This window comes from Microtus pennsylvanicus, chromosome 2 (genome assembly GCF_037038515.1).
Source record: "Microtus pennsylvanicus isolate mMicPen1 chromosome 2, mMicPen1.hap1, whole genome shotgun sequence".
Classification (NCBI taxonomy): domain Eukaryota; kingdom Metazoa; phylum Chordata; class Mammalia; order Rodentia; family Cricetidae; genus Microtus; species Microtus pennsylvanicus.
In genome coordinates, this window is record NC_134580.1 from 122924738 (window position 1) to 122947140 (window position 22403).

The 22403-nt window shown below is 42.4% G+C and overlaps 1 protein-coding gene across 3 annotated transcripts in view; it reads left to right on the plus strand.

Moving 5' to 3' along the window:
- The window catches only part of Cfap61 (cilia and flagella associated protein 61), a 270585-nt gene that overhangs the window by 47069 nt on the left and 201113 nt on the right, over window positions 1–22403 (plus strand). For all 3 annotated transcript variants that reach the window (XM_075962374.1, XM_075962373.1, XM_075962375.1), the window contains exon 9: window positions 21607–21695. In XM_075962374.1, the coding sequence (XP_075818489.1) occupies window positions 21607–21695 (89 nt within the window). The remainder of the gene's footprint in view (window positions 1–21606; window positions 21696–22403) is intronic.

Here is a 22403-nt window from a genome sequence, read left to right on the forward strand (position 1 = left end):
CAGTCAGTCGCAGGTGTCATTTAGCCAACCTTGTCCCTTCAGTGGGCACACCAAACACTAGACAGTGGATGCACGTGTCCTGACGGTGCACACTCATCACACAGAATGATGAAACCCTCCGTGGAAAGGCTCTTCCCTTTGGTACTGACAACAGCACCCTTCCTGAAAGTGAGACTCGAGTCATTACTGTTGCATGGTGAACGGTGCCTTCCCCAGGCTCTTGGGGAAGGAATGTTCTGGAGGAACATTTAAACACATAAGACAGTCGTGAACCAGAAGTTGTCACAGTTGCTTTCCAGTGCTAGAAGTCTTCTTTGAAGGTGGCACCAAATGGGAGCCTTGCTGCAGCTCGTGTTCTCATGTATAAAGGAGAGATACAAATAATACCCAATCAAGGGATGGGTAGGAGGAGTAAATATTGGGATTGTGATGCACTTAGCTCAGTGCCAAGCATACAATTTTTTTTTTCTGTTTTCATTAAACAAAACAAAACAGCCGGATGTGGTGGCGCACGTCTTTAATCCCAGCAGTCAGGGGCAGAAGCAGGCGGATCTCTGTGAGTTCTAGGCCAGCCTGGTCTACAGAGAGAGTTCCAGGACAGCCCAAGATGTTAAACAGAGAAACACTGTATCAAAAAACAAACAAAAAAAAAAAAACCCCAACCAAAACCAAAACAAACCAAGCAAATTGGAAGGCTATAGACCCTTCCTGAGGCTGAGTCTTCCTGATACTACCCCTGTTCCTTATATAGAATGAATGGAAAATTCCTGTCTCAGAAATTTTACTGGAGAGGGGAGGAGGAGAGTCAGAGTTTAGCTGAACTCTGGGCCTGACACATCTACACGTTATCTATTATGGCTCTGCGTAGCAAAAGTCTGCGAAGACAGGAAAGGCAGGCAGCTGGCTTCTCATTACCTCCTTCAGCCCATTTCTTAAAACCATTTGCTCTAGGACAGGGTGGCAAGCAAAAGAGGTAGGGAAACGTGTTACCTATCACAGGGTGTTTATTTTTGAAAATTGGTTTCCTGTTCACTGACACAAAAATGATTCTTTATGAAATTGTTACCAGGGAGCTTCCATTGTAGACTTGCGATACCTCAGGGATGGAGTCATAGGTCCCCAGCAGCTCGTTATATCCAGGCAGAGTCATCAACAAATTCCACAGCCATCTTTTCATCACATCAACAGAGGAAGCTCCAGAGAAGACTGAAAATGAGCCGTGACCTGCTCGGGTTTTGTTACTCTGGTGAAAGTCTTTTACGGAAATATAATTTCTCAAAAACACGAACCGAGATTTGTGTTTTAAATGAGCACACATCATTGCAGTTTGTATTTTGCTATAGTTTATATCTCATATTTTGTTTGATGATTGTTCTAGTTACTTTCTCGAAGCCGTGACAAAAGCAGCTTGTGGAGGAAAGGGTTGATGTGGCTCACACTTCCGGGTCGTGATCCAGTAGTAAGGGAAGTCAGGGCAGGAGCCCAAGACAGGAAGGAATTGAAGCTGAAACCAGAGGAAATGCTGCTCACCAGCTTTCTCTCCTGCTCAGCTGGCTTTATCATATAGCCAGGACTCACTTGCCTAGGGATGGTGCCCCCCACAGTGGGCTGGCTCATCCCACATTAATCATTAATCAAGACAATCTCTTACAAACATGGCCACAAGCCAGTTTGATCTGGGCAATTACTCAGTTGAGGTCCCCTCTTCCGAAGTGATTCTAGGTTGTGTCAAGTTGACAGTAAAGCTATGAAGGACAGCGGTTTTTCATTCCAAAGGATGCTAATAATCATTACCTCATTTTATCCTCATAGCTTGATGCCAAAGAGTCAGGGCAGGGGCAGCTCTCTTCATTTCGTCTCTGCCCAAGCTTGTCCAAGGTTTATAAATTTCATCAGGAACTGTCTCAAAAGCACAGTCCAGCCTCTTATTTACTTCTCTGCATCTGGACAAAGTAACAGTCTGGGTGTCAAGTTCAGGCACTTGCATGCTAGGCAAGCAGTCTACCACTGAGCTACACTCTCAGCCCAGCCCAACACCTCCATCTGTTTCTTTAGTCACAGATTCATCCCCCACCCCCACCAAGACAGGATTTCTCTGTGTAACAGTCCTAGCTATCCCAGAACTAGCTCTTGTGGACCAGGTTGGCCTCGAGCTCACAGAGATCTGCCTGCCTCTGCCTCCAGAGTGCCGGGATGAAAGGCGTGCGCCACCACTGCCTGGCAAGTCACAGTTTCTAAAACTATGGGTCAAAACCCCAGTGGGGTCTGAATGTAAGGGTTATAAAATTTTGGCAACAATCAAAGGCTTTTTAATGCTTAGTGACCAAAAATCAATTCAGAAGCAATTGTGTAATGACTCCAAGATGCCCACCTGTGTCCTATCATGTGACTTCACTGTTCTGAACATATAACATGTACAGTTTACAGTGCTCAACCTGTCGTACCATGTGCTGAGGAATGTTTCCTGAGAGTGTTATGAATTGCAGTGTTTTACTTTATATATAAAATAGGAGTGGGGATTTTAATGTTTTTAAACTTTTAATACTTTTTGATCAAGATTCTACAGTCTGTAAGTATCAAATTAGTATATCTTTAATTGAATTGTGTTCAAACGTTTGGTTTGAAAAGTTGCTGTTTGAGTTGCTGGCTTGAATTAAAAAAAATATTAAATGATTCCTGTAACTCCAGAGTTGGATAGGGGCAGAGATAGACAGATCTCTGAAGCTCATTGGCCAGAAAAATGTAGCCAAATCAATGAGCTTTAGGTTCATTCATAGAGAAACCTTGTTTCAAAAGTGGAAAGTGATCAAAGAGGGTACCAGATAGCTAACCTTTGCCCCTAACGTGTGTGGGCACCTACACTCACAGGTATATATATATATATATGCCACACCCAAAATCATAAAATTAATTTTGGCTTGAGATTAAGATAGAATTTCCAACAGTTTATAAGATAGTCCTTGGCATACTGCTGCCATTTTGTATTACACCCTTATGGGAAGCAGCATCCTCAGCATTTAATTGCACAACCAAAACCTTAGTCACCTCCGAAAATGTTGGTCATGTTCTACTGCTTCGGTGTCAAATATTTTGCCAAGACATAATTCTTAACATAAAAGTAAATAACATGTATCTAATTAGTATGCAAATTTCCTTTCCTCTTCAATAAATATTAAAATTGCAGATGGGAGGTGGGATGGAGAAGGGGAAAGTGGGAGAAGGGGGGGAACTGGGATTGGTATGTGAAAAATAACTAATAAATTAATTAATTAAAAAATATTAAAATTGGACTGGAGAATGGCTCAACCAGTAATATCTTACCACATAAACATGAGGACCTGAATTTGATTCCGGCACCTTAAAAAGCCTGGCATGATACATGCTCCTGCACTTCCAATGCAGAGGAGGCAGGGACAGAAAGTTCCCTATGCTTTGCTGGCCAGCTAGTTCAGCTGAATCAGTGAGGAGCTCCAGGTTCAGCAAGAGACCCTGTATCAATAGAAAAAAAAAAGATGAGGAATAATTGAGAAAGACATGATGTGGGATTTCCTTCTCTATATGTGTTGCTTTTATTGGTTGATGAATTAAGCTATTTCAGCCAATGGCTTAGCAGAGTAAAGCCAGGTAGGAAATCCGAACAGAGTTAGAGAAAGAGAGAGAGAGAGAGAGAGAGAGAGAGAGAGAGAGAGAGAGAGGGCAGAGTTGAAGAGATGTCATGTAGTCGCCAAAGGAGAAAGATGCCAGAGCATTACCAGTAAGGCACAACCTTGTGACAATACATAGATTAATGGAAATGGGTTAATTTAGGATGTAAGAGCTAGCTAGGAATATGCCTGAGCCATTGGCCAAACAGTGTTGTAATTAATATAATTTCTGTATGATTCTTTGGGACTGAACAGTTGTGGGACCAGGCAGGACAGAAACTTTGATCTATATAATGGTGCCCAACATTCGGCAACGTATATCCACATAAAGCCTAAGAAAGCTTAAAAAAAAAAAGCTATTCTAAACCCACAAAAACAGGAGTCAGTTGCAGCTTCTTGGTAGCTATGTTTTCTCAGATAGGCTCTGTTTCCTTCAAGAGAAGTTTCCTGATTCAGTGTTAGCAGCAAAAATCTTGCAGTCTTTTAAGAGGCCCTACCATCAAACACTTAAATGGTATTTACAAGCAATCAGTGGCATGCTTCTTGGTGGTGGCATGGACCTAGAAATTCTGCAGAGTTGTGGTAATAAATGTGGCTCCCACCAGTACCTCCACCATGATGCTAGACTCTCAGAAAGCTAAGAAATGGGATGAAGCCAGCTGCCAAAGATGCAGCTTTAATCCTAGCCATGCCATTTAGCAGATTAAAAACTCATGTGATCAGAAAAAGATAAAGATATTCAGTAAAGACAGACTCAGATGGGGAAATAAAACCTCTAATTGGTTTACAGTATTTTTAAAATTATACATAGGCTTGGGATAGAAAAGAAAAAGAATATAAAAAGTCCTTAAAAAAAGAAATAGTGTAGTCAGACATGGTGGTGCATACCTTTAATCCCAGCACTTGGGAGGCAGAAACAGGCAGATCTCTGTGAGTTTGAGGTCAATATGGTCTACAGAGTTAGTTCCTGGAGAGCCAAAGATACACAGAGAAACCCTGTCTCAAAGAACTAAAAATTAAAAAAAAAAAAAAACAAAAAACTGAGTAAAAAAAATCCACATAAAGATGAAGAATACACAGGGAATCTGGATCCTGTATGTTATTGTGCTGTTTTTGAAATGTTTGACTGCTGAGGAAGGAGCAACAGCTGCTAAAAGACATTTGATTATAAATGCTGCTGGATTAATCCAACCTACATATTTTGAAAATGCCTTGACTTCAAAATTTAAGTCAAAAGATACATTACTTTGGAGAAGAGGCTTTGCTTTTGTTTGCACAGGAAATGAGAGGCTGTGAATTCATTCTGGGCTAAGAAAAATAAAGTTTGATCAAGGAAGAACCCCTGGAAAATCTCCAATGGGAACGGATGGCCCAGATGATCCAACGTTTCAGAGCACCTCTGTTGCAGTTTCCTTTGAGTTCTACATCTAGAACAGCATCAAGACTGCTGGCTGAGATGATCCAGTCTCACAGAATACTCTAGTTAGGACGTGACCATAGTCCTAAATTTTCTTTGGGTCCCCATAAGATTATCAGCTCCCTTAGTCATCAAGAAGTAGCCTAGAAAACTACACCAATATTCCCAAAAATGGATTATAGATGTTTGTCTTTGTTTAGAGTGTTGGCTACAAGTTATTATGAGTAATGGTCAAGAAAAAAGCTAAACAAAAGTGATTAGATTCAGGGTTCTTGCTAAAAATATAAAAAGGGGAAATGCTGTGGGATAATGCTCTTGGACACTGTAAATATTTGTCATTTGTATTGGTTTAATAAAATGCCGATTAGCCAGTAGCCAGGCACGAAGTATAGGTGGGGCAACCAGACTAGAAGAATTCTAGGAAGAAGCTAGGCAGAGTTGTAATCACCAGCCAGACACAGAAAAAACAAGATGAGAATGCCTTACTGAGAAAAGGTACCAAGTTACATGACTAAACATAGATTAAAAATTATGGTTAATTTAAGTTGTAAGAACTAGTTAATAATAAGCCTGAGCCAATAGGCCAAGCAGCTTATAGTTAATATAAGCCTCTGTGTGTTTCTTTGAGACTGAATGGCTGCAGGACCAGCCATGATAGAAACTTTTATCTACAAAGACATCTAACATTTTCCTCTAACCTCCACAGTGCTTGTGCACATTCATGAACACATCAAAGTGCCTACATCCATGCTCCAAAGCGGTAAAATTACATGTTTATCTAAGAACTGATGTCAAAAAATTTTTATGATTCATTATTGGTAAATGTTTAATTTATTTATATATTTTATATACCTGTGCATCCAGGGCATAAACATTTCTCAGGTGAAAAGAGATCTAGCGTAGATGTAGACTGAATACCCCCGTAACCAGTATGTTTCATTACATAAGAGTCAGGATTTTTCATGTCAGTGAGCTGTTTAATAAGAGATTTCCTAAGTGGTTTACCAGTGTCCAACCCATACCCTCAAACTTGATTGTACATCTGCACATGTGTGAAGACACATAATTTGAACAACTTTTTTCTGCTGGCATCTTCACCCCTGTATCGTCAGGCCTGTCTAGAGCTATGGAAAGACATGCTGCCCTGTCAAGTTGCAGCTAGAAGAGCTAGGAAGTGAGCACTGCAAGCAATCCCCGCTCCCCGAATCAAGTCCCTGCCCTCTGACTTAGGTCATCCCTCAGAACTCCCATATCAATTACTGTCTTTCTATCTGTGACTCCAGATCTGCTTCTGAGGGATCAAACTGTCAATCCATTCTCTTTGTACCAAACCGTGAAAGCGTTTATCTCACACACAACAGACTAGATGGAGGTTCAGACAACTCCAGGTCCCTTGTCTGTCATTGGTAATGCACCTCTTGGTGGTTCCTTCCCTTGTCCCTTCCTCCTCAGTCCTCTTCCTGTGTTCTTTGTTCATAGATCTCTGACTCCCTTTCCCTCACAGTTGGGAAAAATTTGAACTTCACAGCAGCCTCAACCCGGCCAAGCAGAAAAATAGTAAAACTTAATTTTATTCATATAATAAAGGAGCCTTCCTTCGCTGGTTCTTTGATGAGCCCACTGTCCACCATGTCAGCCTTATAAGTGTCCACTGAGTCTAAAAGGCTTAGCTGTATACACCAGAGCACTACATACACATGCATTGCCTGTGCCTACTCCCGTAAGGACACTGTTTGCATCTGTATAACCTATGACGCATTAGTAAATTTTGGTTTGTGTGTGCTAAGCAGCCTTGAGGCTATAATATAACAGGGTTGACTGGGGTGAGTGAGTTCTAAAAATGTAGATTTTTGAACTACTATAAAGAAAACTAGTAAAAGTTTTATTTAGTGGAGAACTTATTTTAGAAGAACCTCTTAATTGTTAAGCCTCTGAAGAAGCGCAGAACCTCTTCAAGGTGTTCCATAGGCGTGGTAGTTAGTGCATATCCTCCTCTAGCGACAGCAAAATGGCTCAAAGCTCAAAGCTGTGTTTCCTTCCAGTTGGCCCCGCCGCTGGCCCCTGTGGTGTCTGCAAATCAAGCTGTGGCTTTTGTTAGCTGCACCACCACAATAAAGATTGCGAAATCAGAACTGAGCTGGCAATTTTCTTGATGATGCATAAGGCAAAATAGGGCACAGCCTGCATTTCCACAGCTGTATTGGCATCACCCTGTTTAATGGCTTTAAAAAAAAAAAAGACAAGGCCAAATAAAACAACTTTTGTTCGTCATGTAGGCCGGTGTGTTCCAGGCAGCCCAAATCTCTGTTTGGTAAGACCCCTGCAAGGTTCAGACTTGTAAATCTCATTACACACCCGGGGCCCACCTTACAAAAATCCTTGTAGAATTTGATGTGCTCCTTGGCAGGGAGAGATTTTATTTTATATTACAGAATTGTGGCCTTTCAAAAAGATAATTAGCATAGCTCCCTGTAACCAAGCCATCCAGGAGAAGTGTCGCTTATTATATGTTAAAAGGCCATTCAAAATAAAATTTTTTTCTCAAAAACACCCCATGTCAAAAAGCAGCATTGCCTTTAAAATTATCAAACATATCACTCTTGCTGCCAGGAAATGTTTTTGTCATATTTAATTTCATTTGAATTTATTTCTGCTGCTTTTCTCAATTTACTTTGTATGTACTGGAGCTGAAAAAAAAAACAAAAGCAAAAACTAAAAAGCAAACAAACTAAAAACTGATAACCACAAAAAACACCAAAATACAAACAAACAAAAAACCCAATAAAGTGCTTTACCACTTTCTTGCATATTAAATATCCTCCAGGCTGTTCCCAGCCTTCCTAAGGCTCCACTTTCTATACCCAGTTTCATTTTTATGTCTTTGTTTCTTCACCCAGATTTCAGGTGTGTGTGAGATTCTTGTGTGCAGAGCACAGCAACCTTCCTGCCTTGCATGCACAATCTGGACCTCAGTTACCTGTAGTGCTTTAACTCGGGGCTCTCCAGGATTTTGTATTAAAAACAAAACACGGTAAACGAGATGCATCTTGTCTCAGGATCCTCCCAATGGCCTCAGTAACAAGTTAAATAACAAACATTTATTTCCCAGTTCCAAGGTCTCAAGTCCTCGGAGATCAAGGTGTCTCAGCAGGTTTCTTCTGTGGTCTCTCTCCTTGGGTTGCCAATGGCCATCTTCTTCCTATGCCTTCATATGGTGGTGTCCGCCCCGTCCCCACTCCTCCTCCCGTCACCCGCCATTGGTCCCTGTTCAGTGTCTTCTTCTTACAAGGGCACAGTTCATAGTAGAATAGGGCTCACCTGAGCACCTTCATTTAACCTATTAAATGCTGAGTACATTCCACCCGACCAGGTGTGTCCCACTGCCTCTTAGACCCCATCATATAAAGCCCTGCAGCCTGTAGCCAGGGCACTGTACAGGCTGCCGCTGTGGGTTCCCTGTCTACCTGACCAGTCTCCAACTCCAGTTCTTATCATCAGCATCTGGGTCCCTTTCTCCCCCTGCCTTCTATTTCCCTAGGGTCTGGCGGTATGGTTCTCTGCTGCTTCATGGCCAAGGCTGCTAGGCTATGACCATAGTAAACCTGGCGGTGGCTGCAGTTGGCTGCTCTATGCAATGTGTATACAAGTTTAATATGTCAGCTGAAATTTATTTCCCTAAGAATTCATTCTCTCTCTCTCTCTCTCTCTCTCTCTCTCTCTCTCTCTCTCTCTCTATCTCTATCTCTATCTCTATCTCTATCTCTATCTCTATCTCTCTCTCATTTTAAATGACTTGTAGTGTTCTGGCTTGAACCCAGAGCTCTGTGCACGGCAGGCAAATGCTCAGTCATTGAGCTGTTGAACCTCCAGTCCTAAATTCTGTCCTTTTAAAAAGTTTATTTATTTATTATTGTTAGTTTTTTGCCAGCGAATAGCATCTTTGTATATGAAGGTTAATAATAACAAGGACAACAACAACAATAATGTTACTGTCATCTCCAAGGCTTTAATTACTGCTTCCAACTTCGATTTTCCGGAATAATGTACGTGACAGCGACACATAGAAATGTCTAGAAAACAAGCAAATGGTACCGGACGTGTGCGTGGGCCAAGTTGTCCTCAAGATGGACAGACAGTTCAGGCTCTTGCAAGAGGATCTCGGGGTTACATCTTCAGGTTTTGTAACAGACCAGGAGGAATACTAGGCAGAGCTGAAATCTAGAACTAAGCAGCCAGGGGCAGCGCCCCAAGCCCGCTGGGTGGCCCTTTGGGTTATTTAGCAAAAACCTGTTACTGATTTTCTATCTTCATTCCAGCGCTGCCTTCTAAGCCCTTTGCAGGATTTCAAAACCAACGGCGGCCACAAACGATGGCAGCTGCTTAAGAATCCATTATTTTTAGAGGGAGCAAGATGAAGGGGATCCGCATTCCACTCCCCCTTTCAGCCCCGGGAGCAAACCTGCGATAGGACTCGGCCGGCCGCGCTCTCCAGCGGTTGGGTTCATTTCACAATGGCAGAAGCACAAACGCTTTGATACGGGGCCTGGAGGTCTTTGAAAAGGAGAGTGGCTTTATTTATATTCCTTATGATCATTATGTGCTGGGATTATTTTCCCAGTAGGTGATGTCTCTTTTGCCCATATTTATGAAGCAGGGGAGCAAAGCATTTAATGAATTTCAAGAGTGTATTTGACTGTAAAACACATCTCAGTATATTCACATGTAAATAACCCTTTGATTTGTTCTCTCTGGTGACCTTTCTTCTTTGGGGGCTACATCACAGTTTGTTGTTGTTTTCCATTTTCAAATGGGAGGCTGGATGATAATAATGAAAGATTATGCAAAAAAATCCATGTTTAAAATAATGTTGATATGCCACTTGTGCTGGGGATAATTACAGTAATTTGGCCATTACACTATATGGAGGCAGGAGTTGGTTGGTAGCAAACACAGCAATGGGGGTGATTCAAGGGATTTTCCTCCCAACTGGCTGTTTGATCCTGCTGACTTTTCTCTTGAAAATCAATTGCTCTCTATGAATACTCTGAATTCCCCCTTGATTAAATTGGCTGTCAGTGGGCTGCACCCATTACGTGGGGGTCGCCCCCGAGTTCGCTCTGCCCACAAATGTGTTTTTATTTTGACAACTCTTAAACTATCATGGACCGAATTTAATCTGAGCAAAGAAGCAGAGGAAGTAATTTACTAAAAACACAGTCTTGGTACATGGCAGCAAACAAAGGGAAAAGCAGTGCTGGGCATGCCCGGCGTGAAGCCAGCTCTTCTGTGCTGGGCCACCAGCCTTCTCCCCCTGTAGCTGGCTTGATCTCTAGTGTTTTCTGACCTCCAGGGCCACATGGATCACTCAGCCAAAGACCTGGGAGAGGCACCCGCAAGCCTCTTTATCTTCTCATGGGTCTTAATAAACTGTATCTTTTGGAATCAGACTTAAAAATTTTGATATTTTTTTTTCTTGAAAAGGACCACTAGTATTGAAGATGGAAAAAAATTATTAGCATGGCTGGGGTATAGTTTTATGTGTGTGTGTGTGTGTGTATTTAACTCCATAAGGAAAGATATTATTATTTTTTTATTGATTGCTGATTTAAGTCTATGAAAAATATTTGGCAGTCAAGAGAAAAACAAGCATCACAAAACTAGTTCTACAAAAATGTGTTTTGTAGTAGTTATGGAAAAGTACTCAGCTTCTATTAGACAGAAATGCCCTGTCAATGCACAACCCAGGCCTCACAGCAAAATAATAAAAGATAGCTTATTCTGGAGCTAAAGATGAGTGTCCGTGGCTCAGAGACACAGACTACTCCAAACAGGCTGGCCTGATGTGGTAACAGCTTCATGAAGGCTTCACAGTAACAGAACGACGAAAGTTATGAATAAAAGCATTTTCAGATACATTGGTGGAAATGTCAGGTGGGTAGGGTACGGTGATGTGGGAAACTCAGTGATGTGGATCAGATGTTCTGTGATGACATCCTTGGCCTTTGGGCTAGTCAAAGCTAAGGGATCTGATTTGTCCATTCTTAAATGGGTTTACCTGAAGAGTCACAAGGATGTTCGATCAAACATAGAGATGAATGAATGTCAAGTGTTTTTGCAGGAGGAGGAACTAGAAATAGGTCCAGATAATTTGGTTCCAAACCTGCAAGGTTCCAGCTCTCCTTTATCACAGAAGAAGCAACCTAAAATAAATGGGGGTGGGTGGGAGTTAGTTTAGGTGCAGCATCTCTTCTTTCAAATGTTAGCACTATGAGGCTGAGTCACCATGTTTCCTGTAAGGAGAGCCATTTTCTTTTCCCGCTGAGAAGTTGCTTCAGCTGCGTCCCAGGCTGATTTCTTAGATCCTTCTGTATTGGCTTCACCCTTACTCTTCATTTGGAATCAGTCATTCTTATTTCACTCTGCTCATGGAATTTCAGCTCTGCCCAGGATGGCACCACTGGTAATTACAGCCCTTGAGGTCTTCTTGGCTGCTCACTGGTTTTTCTGGCCTGTGCTGGCTTCTGCCTGTGCTGGTTGCTGCTCTGTGGACCTCTTAGGCAAATGCTCTCCTTAGACTTTTTGCCTAAGATGCTTGTGGGGACTCTGCTTCCAGGAGAGTTTTCTTTCTCCATGTTATCGTTATTTCCTTTCTAAAGCCATCCATCTTTTTACCTCCTCCTTCAATTAGACTTTTCTGTCTAATTGGCCTTTTCAACCTCACTTTTAGAACAGCCCCTAAATTTTCAGGGTTTCTTTTGGATTTATTAATTCCTGATATTATTTATATAGCCTCTGTTCTCCCAATTGATTTGAATCCATTTTGTCCTTTCTAGTGTAGTTGCCTTAGTTATCCATTTTGATTTTTTATTGTTTAAAAAATAAAACACTTAGGGCTGGAGAGATGGCTTGGTGGTAGAGAGCACTTCCGCTCTTGCAGAGGACATGGGTTTGGTGCCTGGAACTCACATGACAGCTCACAACCATCTGTAACTTCAGTTCGGGAGATCCAACACCCTCTTCTGGCCTCCCCAGCACTGCACATACGTGGTGCACGCACATACTTGCAGGCAAAACACTCATACACATAAAATAAAAAAATAAATCTTTAATTTTTTTTAAAAGTACTGTGGTGTCAGTCCTTAGAAGATAAAATAAAAGCATTTATTGCCAAGAAAATCCTTTCTATTAGTAATTCAGGGTCTGAGTGGTTGAGGGCCTTCAAATTAACTGGCAATAGCCTGAGGACTATGGGGATCAGATAGGCATTGGAATATTCCTCCAGAGTGGTAAGTAACTCATTATATCGCAAGAGGTAAAGGTGGATTTAGTTACTATGATTCTACAGAATAATTTGAAGTCAGGTATTGTAGTACCACAAGCATAACTCTTTGCTCAGGATTTTTTTTTATTTGGGCCCTTTATGCTTCCTTTAGAATTTTAGGGCATTTTGTCTTATTTTTATAAAAAATGTCACTGGAATTTTGATGTAGATTGCATTTAATTTGCAGATTACTTTAAAAAAAACAAGGTCATTTACAATGATATCTAGTTCTGTCAGTTCATAACCATGGGTTGCCTTTCAGAATTTCTTCAAGTTTTCTTCGTGTTTTGTACATTTCAATAAAGTCTTTCATCCTTAGGTTTATTTTAAAATATTTTCTTTTTCTTTTTCCTTCTCCTCTCTCATGTATGCATGTGTATACACGTATGTTCAGAAGTGGATGTTGTCTTCTTCCGTGGCTCTTCATGTTTTGTTTTGTTTTGTTTTTGAGACAGCAGTTCTCTCTGAAGCTGGAGCTCACCAATTAGCTAGGCCCTGCCTCTCCATCCGCCTCTCCTGACTTTACCTTTTGTCACTAGGGTGACAGACACTGTCACTGACATCTCCCAAGTGTCTATTTATTCTTATTTTTTAAGGTTTTTGTTAATAGGATTATTCTCCTCAGTACTTTTTCATTTTTGGTGTTCATTATTGATCTGTTAGGAAAATTCACTGAATTATGAATGTTGAATTTTGTCTTCTATTACTTTGGTATACTTATCAGGCCTAAAGTCTTGTGCTTTAATCTTTAGGGTCTTCTGAGCATTTGATAATGTCATCTGGAAATGAGGATAATGTGACTTCTTCCTTCCTTCCCTGTTTGCATCCCATTTATTTCTCTCTCTTGCGTTATTGCATTGGTTAAAATGTCCAGGGCCATATCAAATAGAAGTCATGAGAGTGAACATCCTTCCCTTGTTCTCAACTTCAGAGGAAGCGTTTTTGGATTTTACACATTCATATGATACTTGCTATGAATTTATTTTATATATTATTTACTATGCTGTTATGGTCTTTCTGTATCTTATTTCTTCAAAGCTTTATCATGGAAAGGTGTTAAGCTTTGCCAAAGGCATTTTTCTGGAACTGTGTAGATGATCGTGTGATTTTGGCTTTGGTTTTATGTGTTGTGGGGACATTTTTATTGAACCAAACTGTATCCCTAGAATGAAGCCAACTTGATTGTGAGAGTTGACATTTTAAATATGTTATCACATTTTGTTTTGCAAATATTTTATTGAACCATAATCATCAAGATATTGGTCTTTAACTTTCTCGTATGTGTTTTATTAAAATCGTATCTGATTTTGGTGTCAATGTAATTGTTGTTTATAGAATTAACTTAGAGCATTCTTCCTTTTCCACCTTACAGAATACTTAGAAGAACGTTAATGTTACATCTTTAATGTTCTTGAATGACTAAGAAGTGAATCAATCTGGTCCTAGATTTTTTTTTCCTTTGGATGGAGACTTTTTATTATTGTATCAATCTGTAAAATATTACTAATTTCTGTTCTAATGTTTATCATTTCCTTTTGAATAGGGGTTTGGATTGTTTCTGGTTTTCTAAGACCTTGAGATGCATCTTAGATTTATATTTTTGAGATATCTTTGTTTATTTAATATGAGTGGGGGGCAGTATGCGTGTTTGCACACGTGTGGAGGTCAGAGGACAGCTTGCAGGAGCCACTTCTCTCCTTTTATCGTGCGGGCCGTAAGGATTGAATGCAGGTCGTCGGCCTTGGCTGCACTGCATTTACTGCCTGAGTTATCTTAGTCAGTCAGACTGTGTAAGATATCAGATTCTGATTTTATCTTAATATAGACATTAATATCTATACACTTCTCTCTTATAATTGCTTTTGCTCTGTCCAACAGATTTTGTTACAGTGTTTACATTTTCATTTTATTGTAGGAAGTCTTTAAGTCTATATTTTTTAATATCTCAATAATTGTTCTAAAGTATATTATTCCATCTCTATGTGTTTGCATAATTTCTCTTGCTGTTGGTTTCTAGGGCTTTTTCCTATTGTGATCTGACAGAATGTAAGCAATTATTTCAATTGTTACTTGTGTGCTGTGGTGGTTTGAATGAGATTAGCTCCTTTGGCTCATATATTTGAATACTTGGTCCCCAGTTGGTAGAACTGTTTGGAAAGGATTAGGAGTATGAGTATGGCCTTGTTGGAGGAGATACGTCACAAGAGGAGAGCTTTGAGGTTTCAAAAAACTTGTGCCATCCCCAGTCTCCTTCCCTCCCTCTCCTTCCCTCCTATTCCCTCCCTCCCCTGTCTCTGCCTTCTCCTTGTGGATCAAGATGTAACCTCTTAGCTACTCCTGCTATCATATTCTTCCTTCTGCTGCCACCATGGATATGACCCTTGAAACCACAAGCCCAAATTAAACAATTTTCTTTTATAAGTTGCTTTTGTAATAGTGTTTCATATGGCAATAGAAAAGTAACTAGTATACCTGCAGATGTCTATTGAGTCTGAAGCTCCCTTGTGGATCTGTGGCTGCTCTCTTGGTGGGCACAGAGTACTGATTAGTGTATTGCATGGCTCTTTATGTCTAGGTTAGAAACTTTTACTTTGTGAAATTGTGAAAGTACAGTTGTCTTCTTGATATATTTCCCCTTTATCAATATTTCCCCTCTTTTTCCCTTTCCTCCTCCCCTCTTTCCCCATCCTCCACCTGCTGCTGCTTCTCTTCTCCATCTGCTAACTCAGGAGAGCCTTGAACTTGCTATGTAGCTAAGGGTGACATTAAAGTTCTGATCCTCCTTCGCCTCCCAATCCTGTGTTTCCTTGGTACCTTCAGAGGGTGTCAGAATCTCTGGAACTGGGGTGACAGACAGATGTGAACTACTAGGTGGATACTGGGAATTGGACCTGGATCTTCTGCAAGAGCAACAGGTACTCTTAACCTCTGGACCATCTCTCTGGACTCTAAATAATTATTTTTAAAGATTAAATTATTGTCTCCATGAGGGTCGTTGTGTAGGCAAAAGTAAAAGGTCCCTGCTTCCATAAATCCGCACTTCTTCCTATGGCTCTCTGTGCTCTGCACCCCTTGGATAGAGCACAGGCTATGAGATGTTTACTGGTTGGTTGGGTACTTTTTTTCTTTGTTTCTGTGTTGCTTACTACTCAGGCAGTGAGCGTGGTTTGGGTGGACACAGAATCTGGTTGGAATAACTTTGTTCCCCTGCTCACTAGTGCAGGGAACCAAAGTTCCCTAGGCTGAAGTCTACTCCAGACAGATTCACTCCATGTTAGCTGCAGGCCCGGTGACTATTTCGGGTGCCCCCTGAAGCCCTCACCTAGAGCAGCGCACACACTACTGTCCAGGAGGTGCAGCTGCGTTGGTGCTTTCTACCACATGCAATTATGGTTTCTTGAGGCTGGAACCATCGCAGTAGGAGTAAAGAGCTCGCGAAGAGAGACACTGTACTCCTTCTTTTGACTATCAGGCTGTGGAAACAATAGACCCCATGAATTGGAATTTTCCCAGGAGTCTCATGCTGGGAGGAAGAAAAGGCTAAAGCCTAGTGTCAGGCAGAAGAATTTGTTTCTCCCTTCCCCCCACATAAAGGGACACAGACACAGGGACACTGACAAGGACACAGACTGGAACACAAATACAGACATGGATACACACACACAATAAATAAACGAATCAATAAAATGAAAGAAAAAAGCAACTAGAGAGATTTTATAACAACGAAGCTGTACTCATAAAACCCTAACAATATGATCACCTAAACAAGAGCTGCACAGGGACAGTTGGTATGTCCGTGTGGACAGGGAGGTCTCACAGGGCTCCACTACAGGCAGCCAATGGGACAAGCTTCCTAGGGGGGGCTGTCTGATCCCAAGTGGTCGGCCCTGAACACACAGGTACATACAAGCATAGACTACACAGACTCAGAAGGTTGTATAAATGTGTGTGTGTCCCTACACATGGATGTATATATGTAACAACAATACTTGAAGAAGAGGTCACAGATTTGAGAGGGAGGGGGGAACAAGAGGAATTGGGGTGAAGGAGCAGGAGGGGTGGGAATGATGTAAAATGCAGTATTCCTGTTTGAAATTCTCAGCAACAACAAAAGTAAGAGCAAACCAGTCAGCTGCATTCCTCCATGGTTTCTGTTTGAGTTTCTGCCTTGGCTTCCATTGATGAACTGCGATTGGGGCATGTAGAGCAAACGAGTCCCTCCAAATAAAGGGATTTCAGCCAGTTCTTGCATGTCAGATCACTTTGCCGCTGGAGCCCAACAGTGAGGCAGTGATGAATGGGACCCCATCTTGAGCAGACTGCTTAGTTACGTCTTCCTCTTGCCCTCTATTTAAACCCAAGCCTCACGTCAATCCCTGAAAGATGGACTTGGAGCCACTGGACCTCTTTGTTCCTTCCTAGTGTGGCCACATTGGATGCACCTCCTTCTTCACTTTTCACTATTACTTCTCTCTTATTGGCTTACTGAGGATGAGTGGCTGAACCTACCTTCCTAAGTTAGGTAACCAGGCCAGTCCCTGGACATAATTGCATGTATCACTTCAGTCCTGACTCTCTTCAGTGGCCATCACACCCTCCTGAGGTGGGGTGTCCTTTTACATATCTGTTGCTTTTATTGGTTGATAAATAAAACTGTTTTGGCCAATGGCTTAGCAGAGAAAAGTCACTAGGGAAATCCAAACAGAGATATGGAGAGAAAGTAGGCGGAGTCAAGCAGCCAGCAAGCAGCCACCAGTTAGCCGCCAAGGAAACAAGATGTGTAGAAAATGAGGTAATGTCACGGCCACGTGGCAATACATAGACTAATAGAAATGGTTTAATTTATGATGTAAGAGCTAGCTAGAAATATGCCTGAGCCATCGACCAAACAGTGTAGTTAATATAGTTTCTGTGTGATTATTTGAGTCCAAGCGGCTGGGAAACAAAAGCACGGTCTGCTTACACCCTCTGGTGTTAAAGGTAAAGAGATCTGGATTCTGTACTGTGTCTCCAACCCGGATCCCGCTGCATGTATGTTTCTGTGATATTGCTTCAGTGGGGGTTGGATGGCATGTCGCTGGACCACATGGTAGATGATGGCTTGGATACTGTGACAAAATTGGCTTTGAGTTACAAGAAAAGAAAACTGTTATCCAGAGAAGCAAGCTTGGGTATGACCTCAAAGCTGCCTGCCCGTACAGCGCTGTGCCGTCACCCTGGGGCATGTGGAGTACTTTTCCAGCATCAGCACGCCATGTAGCTCCCAGATCAGCTAAGCTCAGCCTGCCTTTCTGTGGTGCTTCCGTTTCTGTGCCCTTTTTGCTCACTGCCTCTTCCTCCTTCCCTTCCTGTCACTCCTCCCTGCAGATGGGTTGTGGCGCCTGCCCAAAGTGAACAGGCTCTATCTAGTCCTGTCTTCTGATAACCAGACTTTCTGTATAACTATCGATGTGTCCCCTCAAACACCCACCTTGCTGAGAAGCTGTTTTCCAGTTGATTCCAAACCACAGAGACACAAGGAAGTGGTTGCTGCTTGCTTCTAAGCTGCCGTTGTCTTCTCTCTCATTAATTTTTAACTCTTTCTCTAAGATGAAAGACCAAATCCTTTCCTGGGGGCCTCTGGGATACTCCTGGTCTGTGATAGCTGAACTCATACTTTCAGGGGCAAGGGGTTGTCAGTCTTCTCCCAAAGTGGAGTCGCCTTCAGAGGTGTGGGTCGAAGAAGCTGTGTCTGCGGGACACTCTGATCATCTAAATAGTGCTAGTTCCTGTTGGTCGTTATTGTCCAGATGTCTGCATCATCGGGGTGTTTCTCTTTCCACACTTAGAGCTGCGAATCTTCCATGTGGCAATGCCTTGCCTGTGTCTCATAAGCTATTTGCAATATTCTCATCATTGCTATTTTAGGAATAATTCTTGCTTGTAGTAGTAACCTCTGATTTGAGCTGAAATTTATTTGGGGAAGCCATTTGGTTGCCAGTTGGCATGGTTATCATCATGTGTCTGCTCTCTTGTCTTTAACTCTCAGTTTGGGGTATTGTCTAGAAGAATAGCCTGTGTCCTTTCTACCTGGAGTCTGAATGAACGTCTCAACCCTAAGGAAGGGTTTTCCACCTGCAAGGACATGGAACTAATCTTCCAAGCCTTCTAATCATTTCAAACAGATTTTTAAACCTTCGGAATGTAATCTTATCTACAGTTAATTTGGAGATCCACTAGGAAATAGGGGCTAAAAAATTTCTTTTTATTAACACTGCTAGTCAACAGTACTGTATAGCTTATTTTTTCTTTACAAGTTTGAAATATTATCATCAACACCAGTCAGGATTTCATGTCTAGTTGTATATTTTTAGTCCATTATTTTCTATTCATTCCTCAAGAATCCTCTGTTTTAAAGATTGGCTTTATAGAATGTCTTACTATAGGAAGTTTGAGCTATTCTATTCCTTTGAAAGTATTGCTCACCAACTCTTTCTCCATCTTTACTATTTAAGGGTTGCCTTATTTCCTTGTATAGAAACAGTTATAGGATTTTTGACAGCTATTTAAAATGAATGTAAAAGCACATTACTATTTCTTTCAAAAGCCTTCAAAATATGTTATGTTGCATTCTCTGTGTAATATTCATCTTAGAAACAGCAGGGTGGACCCAACGGCTAGCCGAACCTAAAGCGTATAGAAGCTTCTCTATAGGTAGTCATCATTACGAACGCAGCATTGGACGCTGTGCTTTGGGAGTGCCTGTACCAGGGAGGTACTTGAACCTCTAGTTTAATTAGCCTGTGGTAAAGCCACTTCAGATAAGTAATGTCACCCAGAGAACGCCATAGAAAATTGTATCTCCCCCTCTGCTGGAATAATCTGCTGCTTGTGACACCGACATCGCTTACGGGGTGGAAGCAATAAAATAACAAAGTTGTCGCCGGGGTTATGTTTTCGGTAGAGTGTCACATAATACCACAGCCTTGACTTTTCCGAGATAGCATGTCACATTTGATGGCCTCAGGGCACATTGTGAACATTAACTAATTAAACCTCACAAAACCCGAGAGACTTTGGGAAGGGAGATGTAACATCACCTTGCCCAGTTCTGAAATGCGGCCACCTCTGGGGACAATGGTGGCAGCTGCTTAATAATAAGCTTCGACACCTCACAACAGTTTAGCTAAGACAATTAGTCATTGTCGTTGGTAATTGTCTTGTGAGCGTTAGACTAGCAAATGGTTAAGTCGCCAGGATCATTAGTTCACTCTAAATCTGTTCCATTCTTTAAATAGTTTTAGAAATTTTATTCTAATTGTAAAAAATATACGCATAGAATAGGCCGTGTTCTTGGGTTTTCTTTTAGATCTCTTCTTCAGTTTGGAACTTAAAATAAGAACTACCATTTAAAAAACAGAGTGTAGCTTAAAACAGGGAGCAAAACTAATCAATAGTACTAATCAGTAGTAGTCAGAAATAGGTGTGTTGACTCCTCAGGGAGGTGAGGGAAACTTCTAGGTCTTGGAAATGTTTTGCATGTTCACGTCAGTAGGTGAATTCTCCTTCACATAGAAGAGACCGCTGTAGAAGCTGGTTGACTTCAGCACCTTTCTGTGTTTTGCGGCCAGGTGAATTAGCCTGGGAGAGCCAGACTTGTCATCATGGACATGCTAGGAAGCCCAGGCACAGAGCATACTCAGGGACTAGAGACACCACGGGTTTTCCTTTCCTCAAAGCATCTTTCTTCAGAAGGATTCTGTCTTTTCTTGGGACACTCCTTCATGGCCAGTGAGCTCCATTTCATGTCTGGATATGAGTCTCTCTCATCAGTGCCTTCAGCATTATCACTCTTAAAAACCCGCCTTGGGCATCTAATTTTTCTCTTAGATGCTCATTGTATTTCACTCACCCACGTCTTGGTTAAAAAGTCGCAGAAGACCTCCGTGGTCCAGTGCGTCTGTCAGAGTCATCCTAGTGCTGGATGTAGAGAGACAAGCTAGCCAGAAGCAGAAGCAGAGAGAATCATGAGCTCTGCCTGGCTCTGCAATGTCTGATGGGATAGTTAAAGATAGGAAGGCAGAGCAGCTTCCTCACACTGACTGCGTGTCTGGGCCATTCAGAGGGCCCAGAGGGCCTCATGCCCACAAGCAGAGTGTCTGTGCTGCTCTGAGCTGGGACCCATCAGAGGAGATAGATGCCACTGCTGAGTTCCCTCAGTGGAGTGGGCCCTAGGCAAGAGAGAAGGTGAACATCCCTACTGTCGTAATCTTTCCCCAATTGCTCTGCTAAGGCATGGATGACCTGGAGGTGGGAAGGAGGGGAGGGGAGGGGAGAGAAAGCAGAGAGAGGAAGAGTCTGAGTGGGAGAAGGCTTTTGCATGGGAAATGGGCCATTTTCCCATTGTAATTCTTATGGATTAAGCATGTGAAGAATATCCAGATGATTTGCTTTGCAGAGCATATTATAACAGCTCAGCCCCAGCTCTTCTCAGTAGAAAATAGAAAAGGGAGCCGGCATGTCTGCACACAGCTGTAATTCCAGTATTCTGGACACTGAGGCAGGAAGAATGTGAGTTCAAAGCTAGCCTGGGTTGCATAGCAAGATCCTGGCAAAGGATTAGAGACAGGGAGAAAGGGCCGTGGGGTTGGGGGTAGAAGGTGGGAAAGGAGGAAAAGACTAGGGAAAGGAAAAGAGGGAAGAGATGCTAATGGCAGTGTCACGGGGAGACCTTAAGTTCATGGTATTTCCCAAGAGAACCTGCCCTTTTCCCAGTCTTTGGCATTCCGAGGGCACTGTATAGTAAATTGTGGTGTTTGTTTGTGTTTTCTAATTCAGTACTGTTTCAAAGCCTGCCATCCAGGAGGGTGATGGTTGCTTAGAAACTTCAAAGGAACCTGACATCAAAGGAGCCTGCTACCCAGAGCTTGGCCGAGGCTGGGGGGCTCCTCCATGTCAGGCGCATGCCCTCTGTGTGATTTCATCTGCACTGCTTCCCTGGGGCAGCATGGCCTCATCTTCTTCATGCGGACAAGTCAGAGACGGGCTGAAGAGGAACTCGCCTAGCACCCGAGTGTCAGTGCGAGGATCAGAGTGGGCAGCACTTTTTCAGGTGCTCTTCTCTGGAATGGACACCTGCAGAGCCACCATCACTTGAAAACACTTGAGGTTCTGCGCAGTTTCCTATTGCTCTGTGGATACCTTATCATTTCTTTTCTGTCCTTCCTCTACCTTTTCTTTCAAAGATACAGAAACCAAGAGTGAAAGCCAGGGTTCTCAGAAAGCAGCTGAGGAACCAGGAAGAAATGCTTCTTCAGAGGCCTTGGAGACTCAGGTAAGGGACATGACCTCCCCGGGCCTGAGGGATGGGGATGGACCTGGTTACTGTGACATTGAATTAGTTAGGGTCACCACTGAATCCTGTCATCTGCTGCAGAAAGGCCCCGCTCACACTCAGGTGGTAAAATTGTGTAAGTTTGCAATGGGCAAGCCTCATGGGCATGTTCGAGAATGCAGGCCCGAATGGAGCTTCGTCCCGTAGCTGTTACCTTTCTTGTAACCGTGACAGAATACGTGACCAAAGCAACCTTGGCAAAGGAGACTTAATTTTGGCTTCCAATATGAGGAGGCCATAGGCTCTCATGGCGGGGAAGGTATCTCAGTGGGAGCGTGAAGCAGCTGATCGTACTGTGTCTGAAGTCAGGAAGCAGAGAAAGAGAGATGAAGACTGATTTCCTCTTCCTCCCCCTCCAGAATTCATTCTGGGACCCCGGTCCGTGGGATGGTGCCATCCATGCCTGGGTAGGACTTCCCTTCTCAGTGAAACTTCTCTGGAAATGCCCTCAATGACACCCCCAGAGGAGTATCTTCTACGTGGATGCTAATTAATGATCACAAGTTTACACCTTGTCAACGTGATACCCAAATATGTCACCTTTAGCCATTACACTGTCCTAAAGGGTTCATGGCCATCTCATAAGAAAAAATTCATTTAATGTATTTCTAGAGCCCCCATAGTCTATAACAGTCCGGACCCCATTCC